The sequence below is a fragment of the Dromaius novaehollandiae genome, chromosome Z, assembly GCF_036370855.1.
Source record: "Dromaius novaehollandiae isolate bDroNov1 chromosome Z, bDroNov1.hap1, whole genome shotgun sequence".
Classification (NCBI taxonomy): domain Eukaryota; kingdom Metazoa; phylum Chordata; class Aves; order Casuariiformes; family Dromaiidae; genus Dromaius; species Dromaius novaehollandiae.
The window spans coordinates 27,951,984-27,974,300 of NC_088132.1; the positions used below are offsets into that span (position 1 = coordinate 27,951,984).

At 39.1% G+C, this 22,317-nt stretch overlaps 1 protein-coding gene across 4 annotated transcripts in view; it reads left to right on the top strand.

Annotated features, from left to right (window-relative positions):
* LOC135325129 (transducin-like enhancer protein 4) overlaps window positions 1–22,317 on the top strand; it is a 102,641-nt gene that overhangs the window by 22,062 nt on the left and 58,262 nt on the right. For 2 of the 4 annotated variants that reach the window (XM_064502739.1, XM_064502740.1), the window contains exons 5-6: window positions 11,084–11,146; window positions 21,100–21,174. In XM_064502739.1, coding sequence (XP_064358809.1) covers window positions 11,084–11,146; window positions 21,100–21,174 — 138 coding nt within the window. The remainder of the gene's footprint in view (window positions 1–11,083; window positions 11,147–21,099; window positions 21,175–22,317) is intronic. The other 2 variants (XM_064502741.1, XM_064502742.1) reach the window with 1 other exon arrangement.

Sequence of the window (22,317 nt, forward strand, 5' to 3'; positions counted from 1 at the left end):
CCATCCTTAGGGTGCTACAGTGGAAGCTCACAGCTGGTACTTCAGTGGAAATCTGGTATTGTCATCTCAAAACATGAAGTCATCAGTCAACATCTCAAGTTTAAACTTGCATTTAAATTTAGAGTAAAAGAAAATGTCCCCTGCTCATACACCTGTAGTGTTATAGATAACTTTCATATGTTTTTTTTGAATGTCAAATTTTCCTGTGTATGTTTAAAAAAAAAAAAAAATTCTCCAGCTGGGAAAGAGATAAATGTGTGGTAAATGAAATTTGACTCTCAGATAGTCACTTGGTTCCAGAAACTAGGATTTTACTTAGTACGAAGCATTTATTTATTTTCAAGAAAGAATTAACAGATATCATACTTTTACTTGGTTAAAATCCGGAGAGGGTAATATGCTTTATTTGAATTTGTGTCACTGCAAGGATCTAAAGTTGATGCTTGATTATAGCCTTGCTCTAAAATCTGCTGCACTATTCTTTTGTCTTTTTCTGGGATTTTTTTAAATTTTACTGTTGTGTGATGGGCTAAAAGGGGCACGGTTTTACTTATCAAATTATATCAAATATAGAAATGTGTTACCATAACTCAAGGGAATCACATCTGCATATTGTCCATTTTCATAATGCAAGAGGAAGATGCAACAGAAAAGGAGTTTTGTTTCCCTAGTGTATTTCCAGGAAAACTGGTCTAAATACGTATGTTTTGCTAGACTTTGATAGCTAGCCACCATATGGTACAAAATCACTGGTTGGGAAGCAGAGATGAGAGATTGATGGTTTGAAAATGAAACGTAACATAGTTTTTAAACAGTGCAAGAAGTCTTGTCACTAGACCTAACAAATCCACCAAATAGCTCCATGTGCTGATTCATAGTATCCAGTGTGCTGATTCATAGTATTTACCTTTCTTAGAAGAAAACACAATCAAATGTAATTATTGATGAATCTAACAGGCTGTGGGCTCCACCTCTCATGACTTGCAGGGTTGAGGCTTGAAGAGAAATAATAGCATAATTTCTGATGCAGAAAGGATGATTACTGGCCTCCAGATCAATCTGGAGGAAAATAAATTGAGTTTGCTAGTCACATTGCTTTTCCTGTTTTTATGGGGGACTTTTGGTTGCCCTTTATACAAGTTATTGATTACCTTTACCTAGTTCTCTAAAAGCTGGAACAACACTTGCTGGAGAAAGTACAATTTCTTCTTTTTTGTCTGGAGAAGAGCAGAATACAATGTGATAATATTGGTTGCCATGTTTTTTTGCAAGCTTCGAGATTGAAACAATTCGACCTTGTACATGTAACTGGAAGTCTGGCACAATCTTCATAGTTCTCAACCTGGATAATATACATCTTCTCAGTGATTAACATTTGGAGCAGTATGTAAGCACTGTAACCATAATATAAAGAATAGATGTCGGATAATGGGCCTGTAGCCACCTTTGGATCTTGCTTTTTGTGTATTCGTAAATGAAAACTTGAAGTGCCAGTGGGAATCAGAAGTGACAGTTTGGCACTACCACCCATGTTTTGTAGGGGAAAATAACTTTAGTATTTCTTTTCTGGTAACATTTAAGAACAGCATCGGCACCCCTCTTTCCAAAGTGCTACTATGTATGTAAATTTTCTTAGTATGTTTACTTCTAGGTTTCAGCTGCTAGAGATTTTCAGCTTTTGATGAAATGCAGGCTCCCTAATTTTTTTCCAAGGCTTTTAGACACCTCAAGGTAAATGCAAGTCTACTGAGAATAGTTTCCGACTCTGTCACCTTTTCTTGGTTTTTTACAATGCACATATTGAAACTACTCATCTGCAGTATTTCGCTTTGACTGCTGTTACTTCTATCACCAAAAACCAGAGTGTGACCTTCTAGTGTAAATAAATAGGGGACTTATTGCATCCAATTAAATTTAAACTGTATGTTTTATGGCATGTTTACCATACAGTAAAAACATGCTATACGTATAGCTGTAAGGATGGGTTCAGACTGACTCATTGTGTCATTTCCAGTAGGCGTAGAAGAACTGTGATCAGAGGCTTCGGAGGGATATGTGAGGGGAAGAATCAAGTAGTAAGAGAGCAGTGATTGTGCATGTGCAGCTGCATTTCTGTTTTTATGGGCAAAGACGGGAAATTCTGACCTACATGCAGTTACGACACAGGCAAAAAAACCTGAGCTCGAAACAGAAGCTGCCTTACTGTGATACCACAATTTTATGTACACCCCCTCCCCTTTTTTTTTAAACTATGGAGCCAGATTTCTCCAGTTCATAGAGATGGAAACTGCTCATCCCTATGAGGCCATATTTCACAAAATATGTGTTGCTATGAAATACACTGAGGATTGCTGGTAAGTGACAGGCAGTACTTAGGAGGACTATGGAGCTGTTCTTATGGCTCTCCTGAAACACGACATCCCTTGGCAGTGTCCACTTTTTCCTTGTTTTTGTCTGCTTTTTTGAGCAAGCGTTTCCTGCTACGTTAGTGAAAGGCAAATTGAAGCCAGTTTCTGCTGTTTAAATTCCATTTGCAGCCCCTCTGGATGATCTGTTGGTGCATATGACAGTGGCGTAAGGCAGACTATAGCTCACTGCTTGGTGGCAGCTGGAAGAACTGAGGGTGTATGTGAAAATCCAGGCTATGCATTTCTATGTCCCTACTTGCTGGTAGGAATAGATATTTAAATAAGTGTTGACTTCCTCAAGTGACAGGTTTGAAGTGCGTTTGTATGTCACCTTACTTGATTTGCTCTTTATTGTCTTAATCATGAATGATATGAATGATTCAATATGTATCTTTTCTTACTCAATTGATCTTCACGTGGTTCTTGAGACCTTAAATAAAAGCCTTGTCTTATCGGTTGACTTCAGCAGCCCACAGATTGGGATGTGCATTAGCAAATTGATTCTGAAAATTCTGCCACTCCAGCTTATTGCTCGTGTTGCTGTCTGCAGCACTCTGTGCACAATAAGAGTCTAAATTAATTTATAAAAGGATGAGTATCCAGTTTACAGTACTTGAATTTAACCGGGATGTTTATCGAGAAGGTTGATAGCAAACTAAGGTGGAGAAGGTACCTGTGTTTATTTGACAGAGTCTGATGGTCACGCTTCATTCAGCTCTCCTGTGCATTGCTCATTGTATAGAACTAAAAATTCAGTCTCCTTAGCCTGAGCAATTGGTTTATTGAAGAAACTGTTTTCTCACTAGAGAACTTTCCCGCCTTCTGTGTGACTGTAAGACTTTGTGGCTCAGTTTTCAGACAGCATCCCTCTATGGCTGAAGAGAAATTTTATATTCAGGGCTTGCAATATTTTCTTCAGTTCTGTAGAACTGGAGTAAGCACTTCACAACAACAGTCTGTGATTAAAACAAAACATATTCTTCTTTCTGAAAGAAGAGTTAATTTTCTGTGAATACTCAAATTAGCTTTTTTGCTTGTTTTATTCAGAATCTTAGTATGTCTCATACAGTGTAGTAATCTTTTTTGTTCTCACTAATTTGTGAAATGCTTTTTTAGATATTATGGGTGTGTGCATGTGTTCTTGGTAAGCACTTAATAAACTAGATTGATCTTTTTGGTAAGGGCTGCATTGTGTAAAACAAATTAAACCTGAAATAACAGTTGTTTCAGATTATTTTTCTGAAAGTGTAATTGCATATATTTTTTCCTACTGGCTGCTGAAATGGGTTTCCCAATAGTGTTTTATTATTCTGTTTTATTTCAACAATGCATATATAGTAGTTTTGTTTCCATTCCGCTGACAGACCTACAGCCTCCAGTGGTAATTCTTTACCAGCAATTTTTTATAATTGTAATAACTATGTAACTTTATGAAATACAGTGGAAATATTTTCCTAAAGTTCACATACCATAAATAAAATCCCAATTTTGTTTTTTCTCTGCTAAAAAGGAGTGCAAATGGAGATTTTTAAGCAAGAAATTGACTCTGAACTCCCTATATATTAGAGCATTTCTGAGTATTTTAATATCTGAAGTTTATATGACTCTTGCTTCTGTTTTCAGCCCCAGTTGTGCTTAGAATTCAGACATATGCTGAAATACTTATCAAAGCACTTAAGCATATTCTCATATTTTACTGTGTGTTTAAGTCTCCAATTTTAGCTGCGTGCAACAAGAGTAAGTTAAATTAAACTCCTAAGTGCCATCTTCAAAGGGATTGAGGAGTCTAATAGTCTGTCCACATGCTCCCTTATATATACAGTGTGGCTGTTGCTCTGCAGTAGTTGTCTCATGGACACTCTTACCCCAAGGACCAGCCTGTGCTGAAAGTGTGTTCAGGGGCTGGGTTATCTCACGGGAACTTTTGTGTAGCCTTGCCCTCAGGCTTGTCCTTGGAAAACGTTTCAAGAATTCCTAAGTTTTTATAGGCACTTACATATTTAAAGGTCAGATTTTGAAAGATACTTATCTGCGTATTTAGGTAATTAAATACCATTTAAGCATCGCTTCCTAATTGCTTTGGTCAATAAGATTTTGTTAGCTGAATCATGGACTTGAGCAGTCATTCTTGTATTATTTTCCTTCAGTGATGGTGAGGGACTACTGTTAGATACAAATCTTCATTTCTTTATCAGGACTGGATTCTGGCACAATTATTTTATTGTTGTCTCCTTATATGCATAACAAAACATAACAGAAAAGTTATTAACATTGTAGTTGATAAATATTTATTTTATTTTATTTTTTTAAAGCAACCAGATAAATGGTTATGGAAAGAGCTTAATGTTAAAATAGCGTCTATCGTAGATGTCTCTCAAAGGATGCAGACAATACAGGCCTATGTTAGATACCATAAATAGTAAGACAATTCTAGCTCAAGGCTTTGCTGCCTGCCCCTCCCTCATCTTTTCTGGTTGAATGTTGGTGAGTTTTTATGCAAAACCAAACATCTTATTTGTTTAGGGAAAGGAGAGTAATAGAAGTGTCGATGTTTGTTAACATATTTGACAAACTATGGCAGCAAAAGCAATCCTTTTTATATTTTGGCATGAACAATTGCCCTTTTATTGGGCCATTAATGCTGTTTCAGAGCATCATGCTGCATCCACAGGCAATAATTTAGCAGCTGTTTATCAGGAGCTTTCATAAAGCTTTGAATAGTATTATAACATTCAGTAACCCTAACAACAGCATTTCAGAATCTGTGCCGGTTTAAATGGGATATCTGTGAATGTAGTTGTTCAGGGATGCGTGACCCACATAACCTATAAATTTGATTGGAAGTTACAGTGCTGGCATAGGCTGATGGATAGCAGATTAGAGCCCTGATTAACCATGTGATTCGCAGGCTGGGAATATATTGTCCTAAGAAAGATTCATCAGATGCAATCAGAATTTCAAGTGGTCAGATGAAATTCAAATGTGCTGTGTGCTTTTTTTTTTTCCTTGTGCTTTTCTTCTTAGGTTGCCCTCTGTTATTTATTTATTTATTTTATTTCCAAAGCTGAAAAATACTTCTTTGATGAATCTGCTCCTCACCCTAAAGCTGTCTGTCTGTTATTCATCAGAAAGCAGGTCGCAGTTCAGTGAGCAGAAGAAAAGATTTTAATAGAAGCTGTGCCAAGGGCTGTAATGCATCATTTTAGGGCCCTAATTACATTACAATGACAAATATCAATGGTGACAACGGCAATAACCTACATCCTTTAATGGCTATGCTGGAAAAGGAGTTTGGGCGCTGCGCCATTAGATTAGACTCGGTTTCAAAACATAGGCCATTAGAAGTGTGTGTCCACAGTATTATTGGCCGATAACTGAAGCCCAGTGGAAAGGCCTGTAAATAAATGATGCCTCTCAAAAGCTTGGTCCCATGGGACAAAAGAGGCAAAATTAGATGACCGTGGAAGCAGCAGTGTTTCCGAGGCAACTTTAGCTTTCAATGTGAGGAATTGGCTGCCTGATTTTATGAAATCATACTTTTTCCTTCTCCTGCCAATTAGGTTGATCATGAAAACCCCATTGGCATGACATTTAAAAGAAAAGATCTTAAACTAGTTTTTGAATGTAGGTTTTAAAACACAAAATAAAATACGCATCTACATTGATGCAGATTTTTATTTTGCATGTTATGCAAAGAAGAGTGCAGTAGGAGTTTTAAGGCTGGATCTAATGGCAGTAAGAGGCCTCCTGCGATACTAACCTACATTTTCAGAGTCTCCACCTTCAGGCTTTAGGATGGCCTAGCTAGACGCCTGTGCTAAGCTAGTGTCAGATGATTTAATGGTATTTGGTAATAAACAGTTAAGCATGTTGCTGTTGTATTATTCCCTAAAGTTCATTGCAGAAAATGTTGCAGTGTCAAGACAGAGAATACTTTGTATTTATTTCATGTAAATACCTGGTTTAAGACTTTTTGCATTTGATTATTTTATCATATTCAGCAGAAAATACGCAAAAGGTATGTTTTGGTTCTTGAGCTGTTATGTTTTGGCATCATTAATTTAATACCTAATACTAAGCAAGGTTATGAGGGATACATTCTAGCATCACAGAATTTTTGTTAACTGTTACATTCTGTGCCACTAGTACTGTTTATTGAAGACAGTATTCCTGGTGCAAGGCTGGCAGTATCCTCAGGCAGTCCTACTACTGAACAAGTTATCACGTAACGGGATACTTAAAATAATAGGCATTCGCTTAAAGCTGCCTTATACCTTTTCTGTTTAGCTATTCAACTGTATAGGGAGCATCAGAAGACTTTTGTGTTTTAGTTGCATGGCTTTATTTTCCAGGTGTTCTCTGCTGTGCAGAGAGGCATTCTGAATTCTGAAATCAAGTTAGTCTTTTTTCTCCTTCCTCTGATAATCTGCTAAGTCTTATAGGTTGGCACATGTATTGTGTGAATATATAGTTTGGCCATGCTACTTACTTTAAATTCCTGTTGATGGTTAAAGAAACAAATTCCTTGGCATGAAATTATTATTCAGAGAAATTATTTCTATGACAACTTAAAGGAAAGAAGCAAATCCCCCTTAACATTTTGCGAGCTGCTTTGGACATCTCATTTCAGACCCCAAAACTGGGCTTCCTTCTGCTACTTGAGTTCTGCATGGGTGCAGCATCTCTCTGGGGTATCAGAATGGTTACTGCCTGTAAGAAGGGTTGACTTTGCAAGGCTTTTGGTGCGTATGACAACAGCTTATAAGAGCACGAGGTAGCCTTAACATAAACCTTGAACCTACGTGAACTTTGGACTGGAAACTGTACCTTACTTTGATTTTTTTTCTTTCCTGATCTAAGTAAACTTGAAGTCTTACCAGAATAACTTCAGGCTTTAGAGGGTTAATGATAAGGAGCTAATCCTTTTCAGAATATTTGCAAGACTGAAATTATTAAGGCTTTTATACTTGATTATTCAAGAGTAGCTCAGTGTCTTGCTTTTAGTTTTCAAAATCTGTTCTGGCAATACAGAGAGCCCCCTAAGATAATGTTCTGAGGATGTTCAACTGCAATTGCCAGGCTGAGGCATGGCGGCCTATAAGATTAGTAAAGTAGTGGATAGTGTATCCTTTCTGAAGTGTCTTTAACTCCGGGAGACCAATGGAGACAAGATATTTTAAGGTTTCAGTATGCAGAACTGTTAACATCCTTCCTAGCGTTGGTGCACATACGCGGTGTTTTCCTTCTTGCCTTCCTGTTGACTGTTGTCTCCGGCAATAGGTAGTACGTGTCTCAGTCCTGTTGAGTCTGTTAGCTAAGTACGGCCACTCAAGTCAAATGATTTTCTTCTTTCTGACTGCCTGTGAGCTGCGGCAGAGTCTGATTGCAGCCCAACATTGCTGTAGAGGAGGGACCTGCTTTGTGGAAGGTGAAATGCCCTGCTCAGTGCCAATATTTTGGTTTGCTGTTCATCAGATGTGTGTCTCATGACTGCTCAGGCAGCTGCACCCTGGAATAGTGCGTAACACTTCTTGCTGCTTTCCTTTTTCCTTATGCTTTTCTTGCCCAGGCCTTGTAGTCATCTTTTTGCTCTGCAAAGTGACTGTAGTCCCTGAAATTACTGTAAATTTTATCAAAGTGTGGTGCCACTGGGGGTGACAAAATAGAACTGTACACACAGCCACCAAACTAAGAATGGATGTTTGTTGTTGGGGAAGATAAAGACAATTTTAAAAAAGAAATAGTGTTAACACATAGTTCTGAATAGCAAGGGTTTCTTAGTTCTCTTCTGACTGGCCTAGTGGGGTCCCTTTCAACTAGCTAAGAAATGCTGCTGAGGGATGTCTCAGCATCTCTTGAAGCCATTAGCAAACCCTTTTCTTCTGTATACACTGCATAAGAGCTGGGTGCTATTTTGATCGGTTCATTTTTCTGCGTACAACATGAAAAGACTTTCACTGTTTTGTATTCCGGTCGGATTAATACCGAAAAGTTTATTAAAGTTGTAAAACTGTTGATATTTGATCACCTGTTTTCAGTTGCTTGTAAGTTTTTGGAACACACTTTTTAGCCTGACATTTCCCAGGCTCTGAATCTGCCTGAGGTAAATTCTGTAGAAATATTGAGTAAAAATATTTCAACCTCTCTTTTGCCATAAGAAGAGTAGGAGAGACATGCACTACTTTGGAGGGAACGGGGAGTGATTAAAAAAACCACACACCCTTATCATAGCTGAAATGTGGTGTTGAATGTTGAAATTCAGTATGAACGTAAACCTTAATTGAGGAGAAATGCCTTAAAGTATTTTGGATATAATTGTTTTGTTGACTAAGCTGTGTTCTAGCAGAACTGGAAATTATGGACTCGATGCAGGGTTCAGTGAAATTTTACAGCTTGTGTTACTTAGGAGGTCTCCTGAGTCACATCAGGAGGTCTGATAAGACAATTGTGATAGTCGCTTCTGGCCTTAAAACGTATCAGTCTACAAACTTTTTAAAATTGCATTCTAAGCATTTGCATTGCACTTTATACGAGTTTTAATTTTAGTTCCTCAATAGTGCAGTAAAGCTATCCAAGCTAACATAGCTGTGGTGAAAAGTGTTCTTCTGCTGAGTATGGACTGAGGCAAAGGCACACCAGAAACCTTTGGTTACTACATAAGCTGACTTCAGCAGCTATATAGGAGTTGGGTAAGGTTGCTACATGCATTTTAAAGATGTGTAGGAGGAGTTGTTTTGTAGCAGAAGAAAGCATGATAGGCCCTTTATTACAAAGGATGTTCTGTGGAACATTCATCTTCAAATGATTTGTCGAGGACAGAAGATGATAGATGCTGTGTTAAATGGTGGGCTAAAGGGAGCTCTGCCCAAACCAGGAGGTTGCTTTGGAGCTTTCTCTTCGTTTGGAAAAGCCTTGAAGAGCAGGAAGTGTAGTTTCCTCTTTGGTTTTAAGGCCCTCAAGAGATTCCTTTTAAAAAATAGTAGCATGGCTGAGACCCAAAATTTGGAAATGCTTAAATTAATGTTGCTTGAACAACTGCAGTACGGCTTCTTTGGAGCTTTGTATTGTATTACGGTCTACAATTCCATAATCAAATATTGTTGCTCAAATAATGCAATATTAGATCATGCAGCCTCTCTTGCTGAAGCTTAGACACACATCTTATAGTTCTCTGTACTGCTTTATATAACAAACAGCTCATAAATCTCAGTATAAAATAGTATAGTACATGCTGTTTTTTTAAAAGGGTATCTAAGTTTTACACTGTAGACTATCTGATATAGGCATATGTAGACCTTTGAAATTAGCAGGTAATTAAGCATTGTGATGAACTGAATCTATTCCCAAGTGTCACTTAAGATGCCTACGCTGCTGAATAAACAGAAAGTGTATGGTAGATGAACAATGAAAATGTATTAAAATGCATACCTTTAATGAGACAGGAGCTTGCATAAGCAGTCAAGACCAGTGAGGAGGTACTGGGACAGTGTAACATTGAAATTGCTATATAAATGACCTACAGGAGTTTAAATGGATTTCAAAGAAATCAAGAAATTGTATTGTTTGAGAAAGTATGTGTGTGTTAGCTCAAGTGTATCACAGTACGCACAAGGGGGCAGAGTTAGTTTCACATGTACCCTTAGCTCTAGCATACCATGTCTTCTGGTTATGTAGCTGTGTAAAGTAATATTTTTTGAACATAGATTTGTTTTACATGTAGTTCTCGCCTTTTTACTGCTTTTCTGAGCCTTTCTGTTATATAGGTACGTTTCTAGGGGTTTGTCATTTAAAAGGCTATGCAGCAAAAATGCTGGAAAGGTGGCTGATAAAAGAAGGAAGCCTAAATTGCACAAGTTTGTATGTACATCTTTGTCATACAGTTAGTGACTTCAAGAAGAGCATACTGTCCTACCATATAATGAGGAACTGACTCAGGTTTTAATTTATTATAAGAAATTCTATGTGGCTGTAATTCTTGTGTTATCTCTCCAAATCTCTTCTGGCTCTATTGAGATTTGCAGATTAGATATACAGAATAAGTATTGATCTGCAATATGAAAATAAAAAGTTGTATATGGACCATTCCTTATCACACTAGCCATGTGAAAGTAACTAATATTAAGCTTGGGTTGGATAATAGCAAAAATATTAAACAAGAGTACAATATTTTTTCTAAAATGTGTGGTAAAAATGATTATCAGTGATGTTGCCAATTGTGTTGCTAATGGCCTCATGATACACAGTGTTAGTATGGAAGTTATTAGTTTATTTGTTCCATTCACTTACACTTATGTTGTTTTAATTTGAAGTGGTCCTATTTTTTGCCTCATAGGAGAAAGTTTAGTGTGGTACATAGTATCATTTTTTTTGTTCTTTTTACATCTGAAGACTTAGAGAAGAATAAATGTGCTTGATTTCCTAAGGAAAATGAACTTTTCTTTGTGTCACATGGAACTTCTAAACTGTATTTTTATAAGAAAAACCTTTTTACCCAGAAATGATTAACAGTAGCTGTTATGTTTTGTTGAATTGGTCTCCAAATGCTTCTGTTATTTTTATAATCTATCCTGGCTAGAGGATGACTAGAGATGAAAACAAACAAATCTGTGTTCTGTGTTCATGGGTGACATTTGAGAATTTATATAATTACACTTTTTTCTTCTTGTCACTTGCAGGCAGAAATTGTCAAGAGGCTGAATGCTATATGTGCACAAGTCATTCCCTTTCTATCCCAAGAGGTAAGGTATTAGTTTGTACTGGTACTGATCTAAACAATTGTCTTATCATATCTGTTACAAAAGTAGGACTATGTGTTGAGACTGTTTCCTTATGAATCTCTTGGCGCTTGTAGATGACTTTCCACTGTGCTGTTTTCTTTGTAACTTCATTATCTTCTCCAGGTCCATTATAATATCATTTAAATATATTTATTTAATGGAGCGTGTTGTAATGTGCTAAGCAAAATTTTAGTTGTTTAAATAGTTTGCTCTCATGTACAAATGCAGTGTTGCTCAGAATTATGACCTTGTCAATCTGGAATCAGAAGATAGCTTGCAAAAACGCTAGAAAGGCATGATTTGTGCTACATTCTTGGCAGTGGGCTTTAAAGTTCAGCAGAAACTTCTGTGTTGGTCTGTTGAGTAGTGCTTGCTTAACCCAACATACTACTGCAGCCTTCTTTCTGCCTTTTTTCCCCTCTCTCCATCCCAGATTACTTACTACGTTAAAGCCTTTAAAATTTCCTGTGTATTTGGGGAATATAGACAGAAGATTAAAGCTTGCTGTGAGCTAATTTCTCTAAGCACTAATTTTCTCAAAATTACGATTTTTGGGTATTATCTTGAGAGCACTGTAGATACTTTGAGGGGAACTGGGATTTGGGGGAGTTCGTCGGTGCTAGCGAGGGAGTCCTCTGAGGCATGTGCAAAGAAAAATGAAAGTGTGGTTCACGAAAGGAGACCTCAGGTGCATAGCAGCTTCCCCACCCTACTGGAGGGAAGGGATTGGAAAGTGGGGGCTGCTGGTACATGCTGGCATGCATCTATGTAAGGTGTGATTTCATTTCAGTAGAGTCAGTAGCCAAGAGGCCAAAGCTATAAGCTGTATTTCTTTGTAGTGCATCCATAAAACATTGTATCCCTGCCTGAGAATATGCTAGGACTCCTTCTCTCACCTTTTCAATTGTTCCATAAAGTGTCATTGCTTTTCAAGTACAATACCAGTACAAACTACTGGTTTGTAGTTTGCTCATCCTGCTATGTACCAGAGGCCGCATGTTTGATATTAGTGTTCAGCTAATGCTCTGAATGCACGTGTGTGTCTATGTGTTTTTGAAACTATGAGAATAACACTGCCAAGGCTAGACCCTGACATTGTTCACATATGCTGTGGTACTCCTTGCTTATAAAGATGGGTTTGTGGAAACTAAACGGTGTGTAACGATCTATACCAAGCATCTCTAGCTATGTTGCTGGAGGACTGGAGTTCAAGTCCTGCCCGAATCTAAAATGAAAATCTGTTGATTGTTTTGTACTTTGCTACAGAAATGCTATACATCTAGTTATTGGGGCTTTTTGTTGTCATTCAGCAATAGCACAGCATATAAAAATGAGGTGTAAAACTGATTCATCCTCATGAGCACTAAATGACACAATGTTGAAACAAAGGCAGGAGTGAGTACTTGGCAGGCAAAGCTCTGAGCTTGGCAAAGGCATAGGATTGGCATTTCCATGACAGTGTCATCTTTTCTAGAGTACGTGGTGCAGTATTTAGAAACTTTGCACCAGTTTACTGCTACTGATAGCGATATCGCTATTTTCAGCTGCAAACCTACAGAAATCTTCATTTCACTACACAAATCACATTATTCTGTTTTTTATACTTCCACAAAGCTAGCCCATGTTTTCTCTTAGGGTAGGTATGTTTCTTGCCCATTAGACAAGCAAAAGGGGTTACATGAGCTTAGAATTAGAATGTATTTGAAGGGAAAATGTTTCATTTACAATGCCTGGCAGATTTGGCCTTTGATTTTGAAAATCTTAGCCTCCACCCTCTCAGGGTGCTCGTGTGGAATTAAAAAAGAAAAGGTAATAAGTTTGGGGGGGGGGGGGTAGTTTTAATGTTGTCTGATTCAGACAAGCACAGATTCTCTCCTTTTTCTCCGCTCCATATGCCTTGTGCTCTCTTGTCCCTGGAGCTGAATGACCATGGAGTCATTCTCCTGAAAGCTAATATTGGTACATTTTAAGTGCCTGCATTGAAGGCAGGAGGCATTGTGAAGGCTGCACATCATATTTCTCAATTTTTTTTCAGTCAGGGAGAATCTCTCTTTTGGGGTTCCCATACAAAAACTAGTGAACTATGAGCCAAGGGCCCTGATTGCTGTTTAACAACCTCCTGGCCGTGAAGCTAGGCATGGGGAGCAATTTAAAAATAATTATGAACTTAACCTTTGCAGCAGATTCTCATTAATATGCTTATTTTAAGAACTATGTAGTTAGACAACTGAGATGATCCAGATGGTAAATCTACAAAATGATGATGCCCTGCTTCTGTTACGGGCACAGTACCTCCCAGGGAAGGCTCAAGCACACCAAGTTCAGTGTGCTTAATGACTGCTGTTTACTTTGTTAGATTTTTAGATCAGACCTTTGAATTAAGCCGTTTTAGAGCTGAAAATGAGCTCTTGTCTAATTTCCGTGCTAGTGGACCTCTGCTTTTTAAAACCTTGGCCCACGAAGTTTCCTTCACCTGTTCACACGTCTCATTCTTTTGCATTTAGCAAGCATTAGAGCTTCTTCTGTGTGTGTGCTGTCATAGTGTCAGAGCTCTATCAGGCTACAAAGGAAATGGAGAGTTCAGAAAAAGTTCACGACTTCAGCATTTTCATGTGCATCTACAAAGAGAAAAGGGAACACTTCCAAAAAGTTGGTGTACGCGTTTGTTTTGCATGGAGGCAAGTGTGTTTTTTAGCTCATTTAGTGAGAGGGGATAGACAGGACAGAGGGTTTGAAAGGGAAAGCATAAAAAAAAAACTTTTAAAATGTCCTAGCAGTGCCACTGATTATAGCAGTTTTCATATTGGGGTTAAGAAAATTGTGGTAGTTGTATGGCCTCCATTAGTAGCAACACTTACTTAAATCAGGTTGTATTGGCATATGCTGATGAGGCAAAAGAAAACTGATCTCCAGTTTTGAATATTCTGCTAGTCTTGGTTTCTATCTAATTTCTGCCTTTAAAAAGTAAGTGTCTTAATGGAAGCCTCTTTATTTCATCATCTAGACTAATAGAGAATTGAATTGCAGCATGCTTTTGCTGTTTATGCATTTTGCATACAGTCTGATTGTGGAACAGTGGCTGAAAAATGTGATCAGGCTCCTTTGTAGTGTGCCTGAGGGGAAAAAAGAACAGAATACAGCAGTTACATGCACCGATGGCAACATTATTACCTCATCGTAGCACCAGGTTAACTTGTCTTATTGCTTGTTAACTTTGTAAGGAATCAATGGCTTGTGATAACTCACTCAGAAGTAAGAAATTGTGGCCAAAATCACGTGAGATCTCATGAAAAGATTGCGATTATAATATGTCACCATGTACTACGTGCTTTGTTTCAGGGGCAATTCAGTAAAGTGTTTAGAAAGTTCTCTACTTGCAGGGCTTCGGTCAGTTTTACTGTGCTGTCCATTACCAAAGTTTATGTTGAAAATAAAGTTTCTGACCTGCCTAAATACACAGTTAAATGGTGCCCTGTTTTCATGTTGACTCCAACTTGGGGGGCAAGACTGTATTAAAAAAAAAAAAGGCAAGCTTCCCATTTTGAGATGAAAGAATGACTTTGTGGTCAAGGCATGAGATGGACCTTGGGGCCGAACTGCGTTCAGTTTCTGCCACTGTTACAGACTTCCTGTGTTGCAACAGTCGTTTGCCACCTCTGCGCGATGTTGTGAGATATCAGCGTGCTTGAACTACTTCCTATTGTGTAAGGGAGTTGGGGGGTGTCTACACGTGTCTAGGTGAAGACTTGGAGGTTGTTAGTGCTCAGTTAACTTGATTTTTGCCTACCGAAACCAGTACAGATAACAAAACAACATATATAACTGGTATGGGTACAGAGACTTCACACCATCTAATGATGTAGCCAGTGAGACGCAATTCAGTTTGGGTTTGACGCTGTGGATTATGCCTCTGCTATTTTTTCTAATTTCTCAGCAGAGTTTATCAGTTACAGCAAAACGCGACACTCGTATAACCCTGCAGCCTTTGAGTCGAGGCTGGTTCCTGCCTGGCCAACACAGTGGACATGGGTGGGTGCAAACTGGCTAGCTTTGTTTAACCCTGCTGGCATGCCTTGAGTGCCAGAAGACCTTAGGTACCTCGTGTGCTTGGTAGTCACGTTTGTTTGGTGTGACCAGAGATGTTCATATATCACAGTTACTTTCTTTTCAGTAAATATTGACTGTTTTTATACTCATGCAGACACATGCAAGCTGGTTGATTTAGAGCTAACAGTGTAGTTGTGGCAACCCGGAGCTCAGCACAAGCTGCTTGAGAAGCCAGATAAATGTTTGTGGGATCATTCCCTGGCAACTTCCATGCCCCACTGTCAGCATTAGGCAGACCAGAGGAGTATACAAGAAACTTCTTCTGAAGGTGCATGTTCCCCTCCAACTGCCAGTGAACCTGCTAAAAACAAGCTAGAAAGCTTGCTCTTTAATAGGGAACTTCAGCTTCTTATGCAAAATAAGGTGGTGAAATGTACTTAGAAGTACCATAAGATGTCTAACACATGCACACGCGCATGCACTCCCTCTCCCCCCTCCCCCCCCCAAAGGGAACGCTTCTGTTACCATATACAGTTGGGGCTTTTCCTGGCAAACACTTACTATTGGTGGATGGTGGATGGTTTCCCTTCTGCAAGATAAATATGGGCTGTAATGCGTTTCCTCTTCGGTGTATGTACATTCCCTAAAGGTGCTTGTAAAGTTGTGTAACTTTGGATGAAGAGGTGAGATCCGTTACATTGAAGCAGAGCACGAGTCATTCCACATTGTTCAGAAGGAAGCATTCGTTGGTCTGATATGTGAGAGGCTGAAAAGGCCTCCCGCAAAAAAAGCTTCTCCTCCATCTTTGATTTTCCCAGGACTAGGTCTGAAGTAGTACGTAAGGAAGCTGTCAGAAGTCTGTAATCCTACCATGGAAGGCATCTTATTAGCAATTTATGCATATATTGCTAGTAGTTTTCTTACTGTTTATGAAATGGTTATTATATCTTGTCTGAGTTACAGTGCCTGAATTCAGTGACCCTGCTGGTCCCTTTTAGTTTTCTAAGTGTGTGCTGTACTCCACTGTAAATGTGTTTTTGCTCTTTGGTTCTCACTAGTGTTTTTGGCACTGCTTCATTTTATTATGCTGTCTCCTAGATCAGTGACACTGCTGCATTTCCTAAGTAAGACCTGGTCTGTACTTCCTCTGAACAGATAATGCAACAACAAAATAATGTGAATAAGACATAGGAAAATCTCCTTGCTTCTGCAATGTGAATTTTTTAGTGAGTTTTGCGTTGGATCTCATTAGTGGTGCTGGAAAAGGGCTGAAATTAGATGTTTTTAACGCCGACTTCTGTGCATGTGTGTGTAGGGGGGGATTTCTACTGCTCTGTTGCTGTCAGCACAGCTCCCCTGTCACTGGAAACAGCAGGGAGCTCTGAAATAGTATAAAAAGCCCAGGTATTTTCCACCGTACTGCAATGTATGTGCTGGAGTCAGGGCTAGATGATAGACCATATGGTGAAACAATGTGATGGTGAAAACGCCTACATCCTTCTTGTGGTCTCTGCTGTAGCTACCCCCCATGAGACTGAAAGGAGGATATTTCCAGTGCAAGGCTAATGCAGACACCACTCTTTAGAGAAAACTGAAAGGGATGAAGAGAAGACACAGGGAAGAAGTTAAAAAGGAGAAATGATACTAGTCTGCGTGACGGGCAGGGCAGGGCATTGAGTTCATCACCCCAGCCTGTTTGATGCAATGCAATACTGTCTTCTTGTATATGAAGAAAATTGGTTTGTCTTTCCTTTGTGCATACGGAAGAAGGCTAGTATTAAAGCGTGTGTGAAAGCCGCAACCCTGTGTCTGCATGCTTTTACTTGGATGGGAAAAAAAGTACTATTTTTTTTTTCCAATTTTCACTTGACTATAAATCTTTACTTGATCACTTGATGGGCAGGCTGTTGGATGCTGTTTGGTTTTTAACATAATGCTGTTTGTTATTAGAGCGTCTGCAGGAGAAGACATTTAAGCACACGCTAAGAAGAAATCAATTCTTTAATATACATGTGGTTTAGGCTAGCCAGCTGGCATCCTATTCAACGTCTGTGTTTCCTTCCGTTTGTGTGTTGGTTTCTTTCTTTCTTTCTTTCTTTCTTTTTTCTTTTTTTTTTTTGATTATGCTGGATCCTTGGGGTTCTATCATGTTCCTTCTCGTTTGCCCTACATACAGGGCTCTCTATCCATTATTGGAGTTGTAATCAATAAAATGGAGCCCGATTGCACTTAAAAAGGCTCAAATGAGTACCATGGCCAAAAAGGTGCAAGGGTAGCCATGAAGCTCCTTTGGAAGCTTGTATTTTCTTCAAACTCTGCCACACTATCCTTCACAACTGGAGAGGGAGAAGGAGGTGTAGTACCTTGCTGTGCAGTGCGATTATTCTGTTTTCATTTATTTTAATGCATTGGTGTGTGTTAGTTGCACGTGTGACTGGAGGTAGCTTCTGGGTCATTCAGGCCAGACCCTCAGTGGGGTTTCAGGAGAGTTCAGACGGAGCCTGCCCAGATCCTGTTGCAGTGCTGAGGTGGAAATGACAGAGAGGCTAATTACAGACCATCTATTTTGGGTGTTTTGCATACTGTGCTCCTGATTGATGTTAAAGCAGCTGGCAATAGGAGAGTTTTAATTGTCTCTGCCATACCTAAGGAAGGTTCACTGTCATAAGGCTCACGAGTTTTTTGCTCTATGAAGCCTTGATCCCAAACCTGTTAGAATCAATGAAAGATGCCTCATGTGACTGCTTAGGGAATTTGTGTCTTACTAGGCCTGCTCAGAGTTTATTTATAAGCTATATATGTAAAAAAAAAAAAATCTTAAAGTGAAATTTTTGAGTACTCGACCCTTCCACTTTTTCTTCCCCTCACTTGGGAAGGAAATATTTTTCCCAAATACTCCTTGGAGCCATCCATTATATGCTCGTTGAAAAGGAAAGAAAACCATATAAACAGTTGTGGCGTTGGCTTATTTTTCCAAAACTTGGATGAAAATTGGAGTTACTTCTACAATAACTTAATTTTCAGGTCAGCCTTCTGTAGGTTTCTAAAGTTCTTTTTTTTTCTTTTTTTTTTCTTCTTCTGCCCATTGCCCTGGGAACAGTATTTAAATAAATCAGTACTGGAATTGGAAAACAGAATGATTACAAAGAAATATCACAAGATAGATTGTTTTCTTTACCTCAGTGCAGAAGGCATTGTCTAGGAAATGGTAGGGAATGCAAAGATGACTAAACCTCTCGGTCAATGAAATGTATTTATTTATTTCTTTATTTTTGGATGACACAATCAAAAATGCTGTGACCCATTTTTTGGTGTAATTTACCACCACCAGAAAATGATGGTGTGACCTTTTGATTGCCTTCTTGCTGTTTAAAGCAGTGTGTCACAGATAGGGCTTTCAGCTACATAATTGATGTAAGCTGCACCTGTCCTTATCGTGTGATGATCTGGAGATGATAGCGCGTGATCAGGAACTTGAGGCTTAAGTATTGTAATTTCCTTTTTACTGGTTATCCATGATGGTAACAAACCACTGCATTTTTTTTCTTTCTTTTTTTTTTTTTCCAAATGCCAAGAACACATTTGCTCATATTCAGCCTGCATTTTGTTCTTTACATTGGCTGCTTATAAGTGACAGATTTGGTTTACGTTAGTACTGTTGCTTTAGAAAACTCTAAATGGGACTGCTGTGATTCTGTTTGCAACAGTGTGTTATTTGCTCTCCTGGCATCTCCTTCATTTAATTTTTCTTTGCTTAAAAACAAACAAACCTTAAAACCATTTTCTTCCTTCCAGAAGTGTTTCTAAATTACCTCCTTCATTGTTCTTATTTATCCTTTTTTGTTGTTGTTGAGGTCAGCATTTCCGTTAGTTAAAGATGGATTTTTTAGGCTTGCTTCTCCTCACCCTGAGAGCTTTTATGGGAGAGAATTTATAAGTGAAAATGCCATTTTTGTTTGTGTGTTGCAGATTCTGGGCCCTTTTAGTACAGAGCAGGGGAAGGCAGTAAGAACTGATATATCTGAGAGTGCCAGACCCCTGAGCTCGCAGGGCCCTTCCTTATGACTCTCCTCTCCCAGCTCACTGTTGCTTAGAAAGCATTTCTGCTGCTCTTTAGGCATTCTGCCTTGGAGGAAGTCCTAAGGATTTGGGTTCCCTTCTTATTTTATGTTGTCCCTGAGACTGTAGTATGGTCTGCCCACAGATTCCTATAGCTGGGCCCTGCTGACCTCTCTCACAGCAGATCGGAAGTTTTCTGCTTCCTCCCTTATTCTACATGCCAATTACCAAAAAAACCCCCCCACCCACAGTGATAATAATCAACATGTATGGGACCGATGTGTAACTCCAGACGTGTTTGCTTGTCAGAAGCTGAAAACATAACTCTGAGTTGCACAGTTAGCATAGGTTACGCCCTTAGTTATCGTATGATAATATGAGCTGGTCAAGGTTTAGTCATCAGCTGGCCGTGATAGGAGAGGGGGGAAGTTTTCTTTTTTTCTGGAGAGATGTCCATGTGAAAAACCAGGAGTTTTGCTTGCTTGCCGTTTACATGCAAGTATTTCACCTTGTGGCATCGAGCAGTAGAGGTAGAGCCTGCGCACACAGTGCTGTCTCTGGGGAGGGCAAAGCAGGGGGCAGCTGTATCCCATGAGCTGAGGGCTCTCTGGGTTCATCTGCCCCATTCGAACCAGCAGCCATGGGCCCAAAACCTGGGCTTCGTGTTTAGGAGGCCTTAACAAGATGCCCTCAGCCCCTTTCTTAGCTCTGCGCTGAAGAAAATCTAGACAGGAGTTTACAAACGCAGTACAGTGCTGGCATTTCACCATTTCCCTTTCTATTAGAGCATGAAGGCCCCGTTATAGTTTCAGCACCTCTTACTCTAGGCAAAAGCTCATGCTTTACTTGTTCAACCTATGGCGATAGATCAGAGGTGACTCACTCCCCGTACAGTTCGTACAAGCTACTGCAGTTCTCCCCGACATCCCCTTCGCCCCCTTGCACCAGTTTGTCATCCGCAATCCAGCTTCGGCAAGGCTACCTGTACAGACAAATTTGCCACCGGCAGAGCTCCACAGGCATGGCTCCCAAAGCACAGATGTGGGGGCAAGATTAGGAACTTACTTGATTTGCAGTTGATGCTTTCAACTAAATATCAATCAGTTCTCAGCGTGCAGCAATTTTGAATTGACTACAGGAATACAGTATCACTCAAACTGAGATAATGTAACCACTGAAGCTTGTAAACTGTGTTGTTAATTAGACCATGTGTTTTTGATGGACTTTTTTAAGCTCTTAAAATTTACATGTTGGGGATTGAAATAATTAGTTCTCTTTCACGTGTTTGACAGAATTGTGAATGGCATTTTAAATTTTATTCCTATGGTTGAACTGCTTTGAAATGTATCAAGAAGGAGAATCTACATATGCTTCAGTGATGTGGGCACCATGTGGCTTTTGAAAATACATATCTTTCTTTTTTAGTATGCTTTTTTCTTTTTTTTTTTTTGCCTCAAAAAGTTTCTGTAGCTGTAAGAAAAGTGGCCTGCATTTTAAGGTGGCATATAAATTCAAGCACGCACTGTGCTGATGAACCAAAGGAAGGCAGTTCCCCCTTATACCCAGGTTGTAAAATAGCTCTTTTTGGGAACAGGGTATATAATTCCTGGCAAGTAATGGCATGAATAAAATCTGCCCCTCACCTGCTACCCTTGCACATCAACACAGAATTTGACTGTCTGTTAGAGAACAATTATTTCAAGCCCTGTATGTGATTGAAAAGCAAAAAATAAAATAAGGGAAAAAAATCTGTGCTTAATAATTTAGAAAACAAATAATTTTATTCTGTTTCTGATCTTCATTTATAGCACCAGCAACAAGTGGTGCAGGCTGTGGAACGTGCCAAGCAAGTGACCATGGCAGAACTGAACGCAATCATTGGGGTATGTGGTCTTTCTGTTTTAGCTGTAATAGTGTTTGTAATTAGCTTTCTTTTCCTTTCTTTCTTTCATGAACTCATTTCCATCCAGTGGGCAAAGTTGGTGGGCGGTGGTGAAGTTCGGTAGCTTGATCTTTATAAACGCCGATTACTGCCTGGAAACTTTTACACTGTGCGCTGTGCTGAGAAGACCGATGGAGTATTGTCTGTGTTGTGTCCATTCCCCCAGGATGAGTGGATATCTGTTTTTTATTTTGTTGTGCTTTTTAAGGGACATCGTGACTGCGTGCCAGTCTGCTTCTGCAGCCTCTTTCACAGGTAGCCTTCAAATGACACTGTGCTTTACCAAGGGTTTTTTACCCCTCACTGCTGCCCATGCAGTTTTCTGTATGGTGGCCAGGGACCATAAACAACCACAACATTTTTTCTTGTTACATAAAAAAAAAAAAATTTAGTTGATTAAAAAAAAAAAAAAAAAAAGGAAAAACAACCCTTCACTAGCGTGGTCATAGGTGCTCTGCTCCCAGTTGCCTAAAATCACAGGTGTGTGGAGCCCCTCTTGTAAAAAGACTTTGCTAGCAGTCATGTTGGCTCGGTGTGGAAGTCCTGCGAGGTTTATGGGCATGGGCAGCCCTAGTGTGTTTACATTTTATGGCTGCAGAGGGAAGGAATAATAAGGAAGCCTTGGCTGTTCGCACTACATAAAATAAAGGTGAGAAGTCAGAGCTTAATAGCACATTATTCACATGTATAATTATGCAGCTGGTGCAAGCAGTTGTTTAAGTTATTCTAATGAAGATGCTACAACTGTACTTCCCTTATTCTGCCCCCTCCCAAATGCTTTTTCTTTTGTGTATAGATTATACATTAAAGTCTTTTTCTTTTTTTTATTCAGTGTATCAAACACACTTTGAAATGCTAATTATTCCATTTACTTTCATTAAAATTCAAATTGCTGAGTGAAGATGTGGATAAGGGTCGCCGAATAATCAATCTCAAGTGAAGATATTGCTTCAATTATGCCTCTGTCTTTTAACAAGGAAATCAGGACTCTCTGATCATTGCTGACAGTAGTGGAGAGCCATGGTCTGATTGTAGCTTGTTTTTAATAGGCTGTCTCTAACTCTATTTTGTATCCCTCTGACCA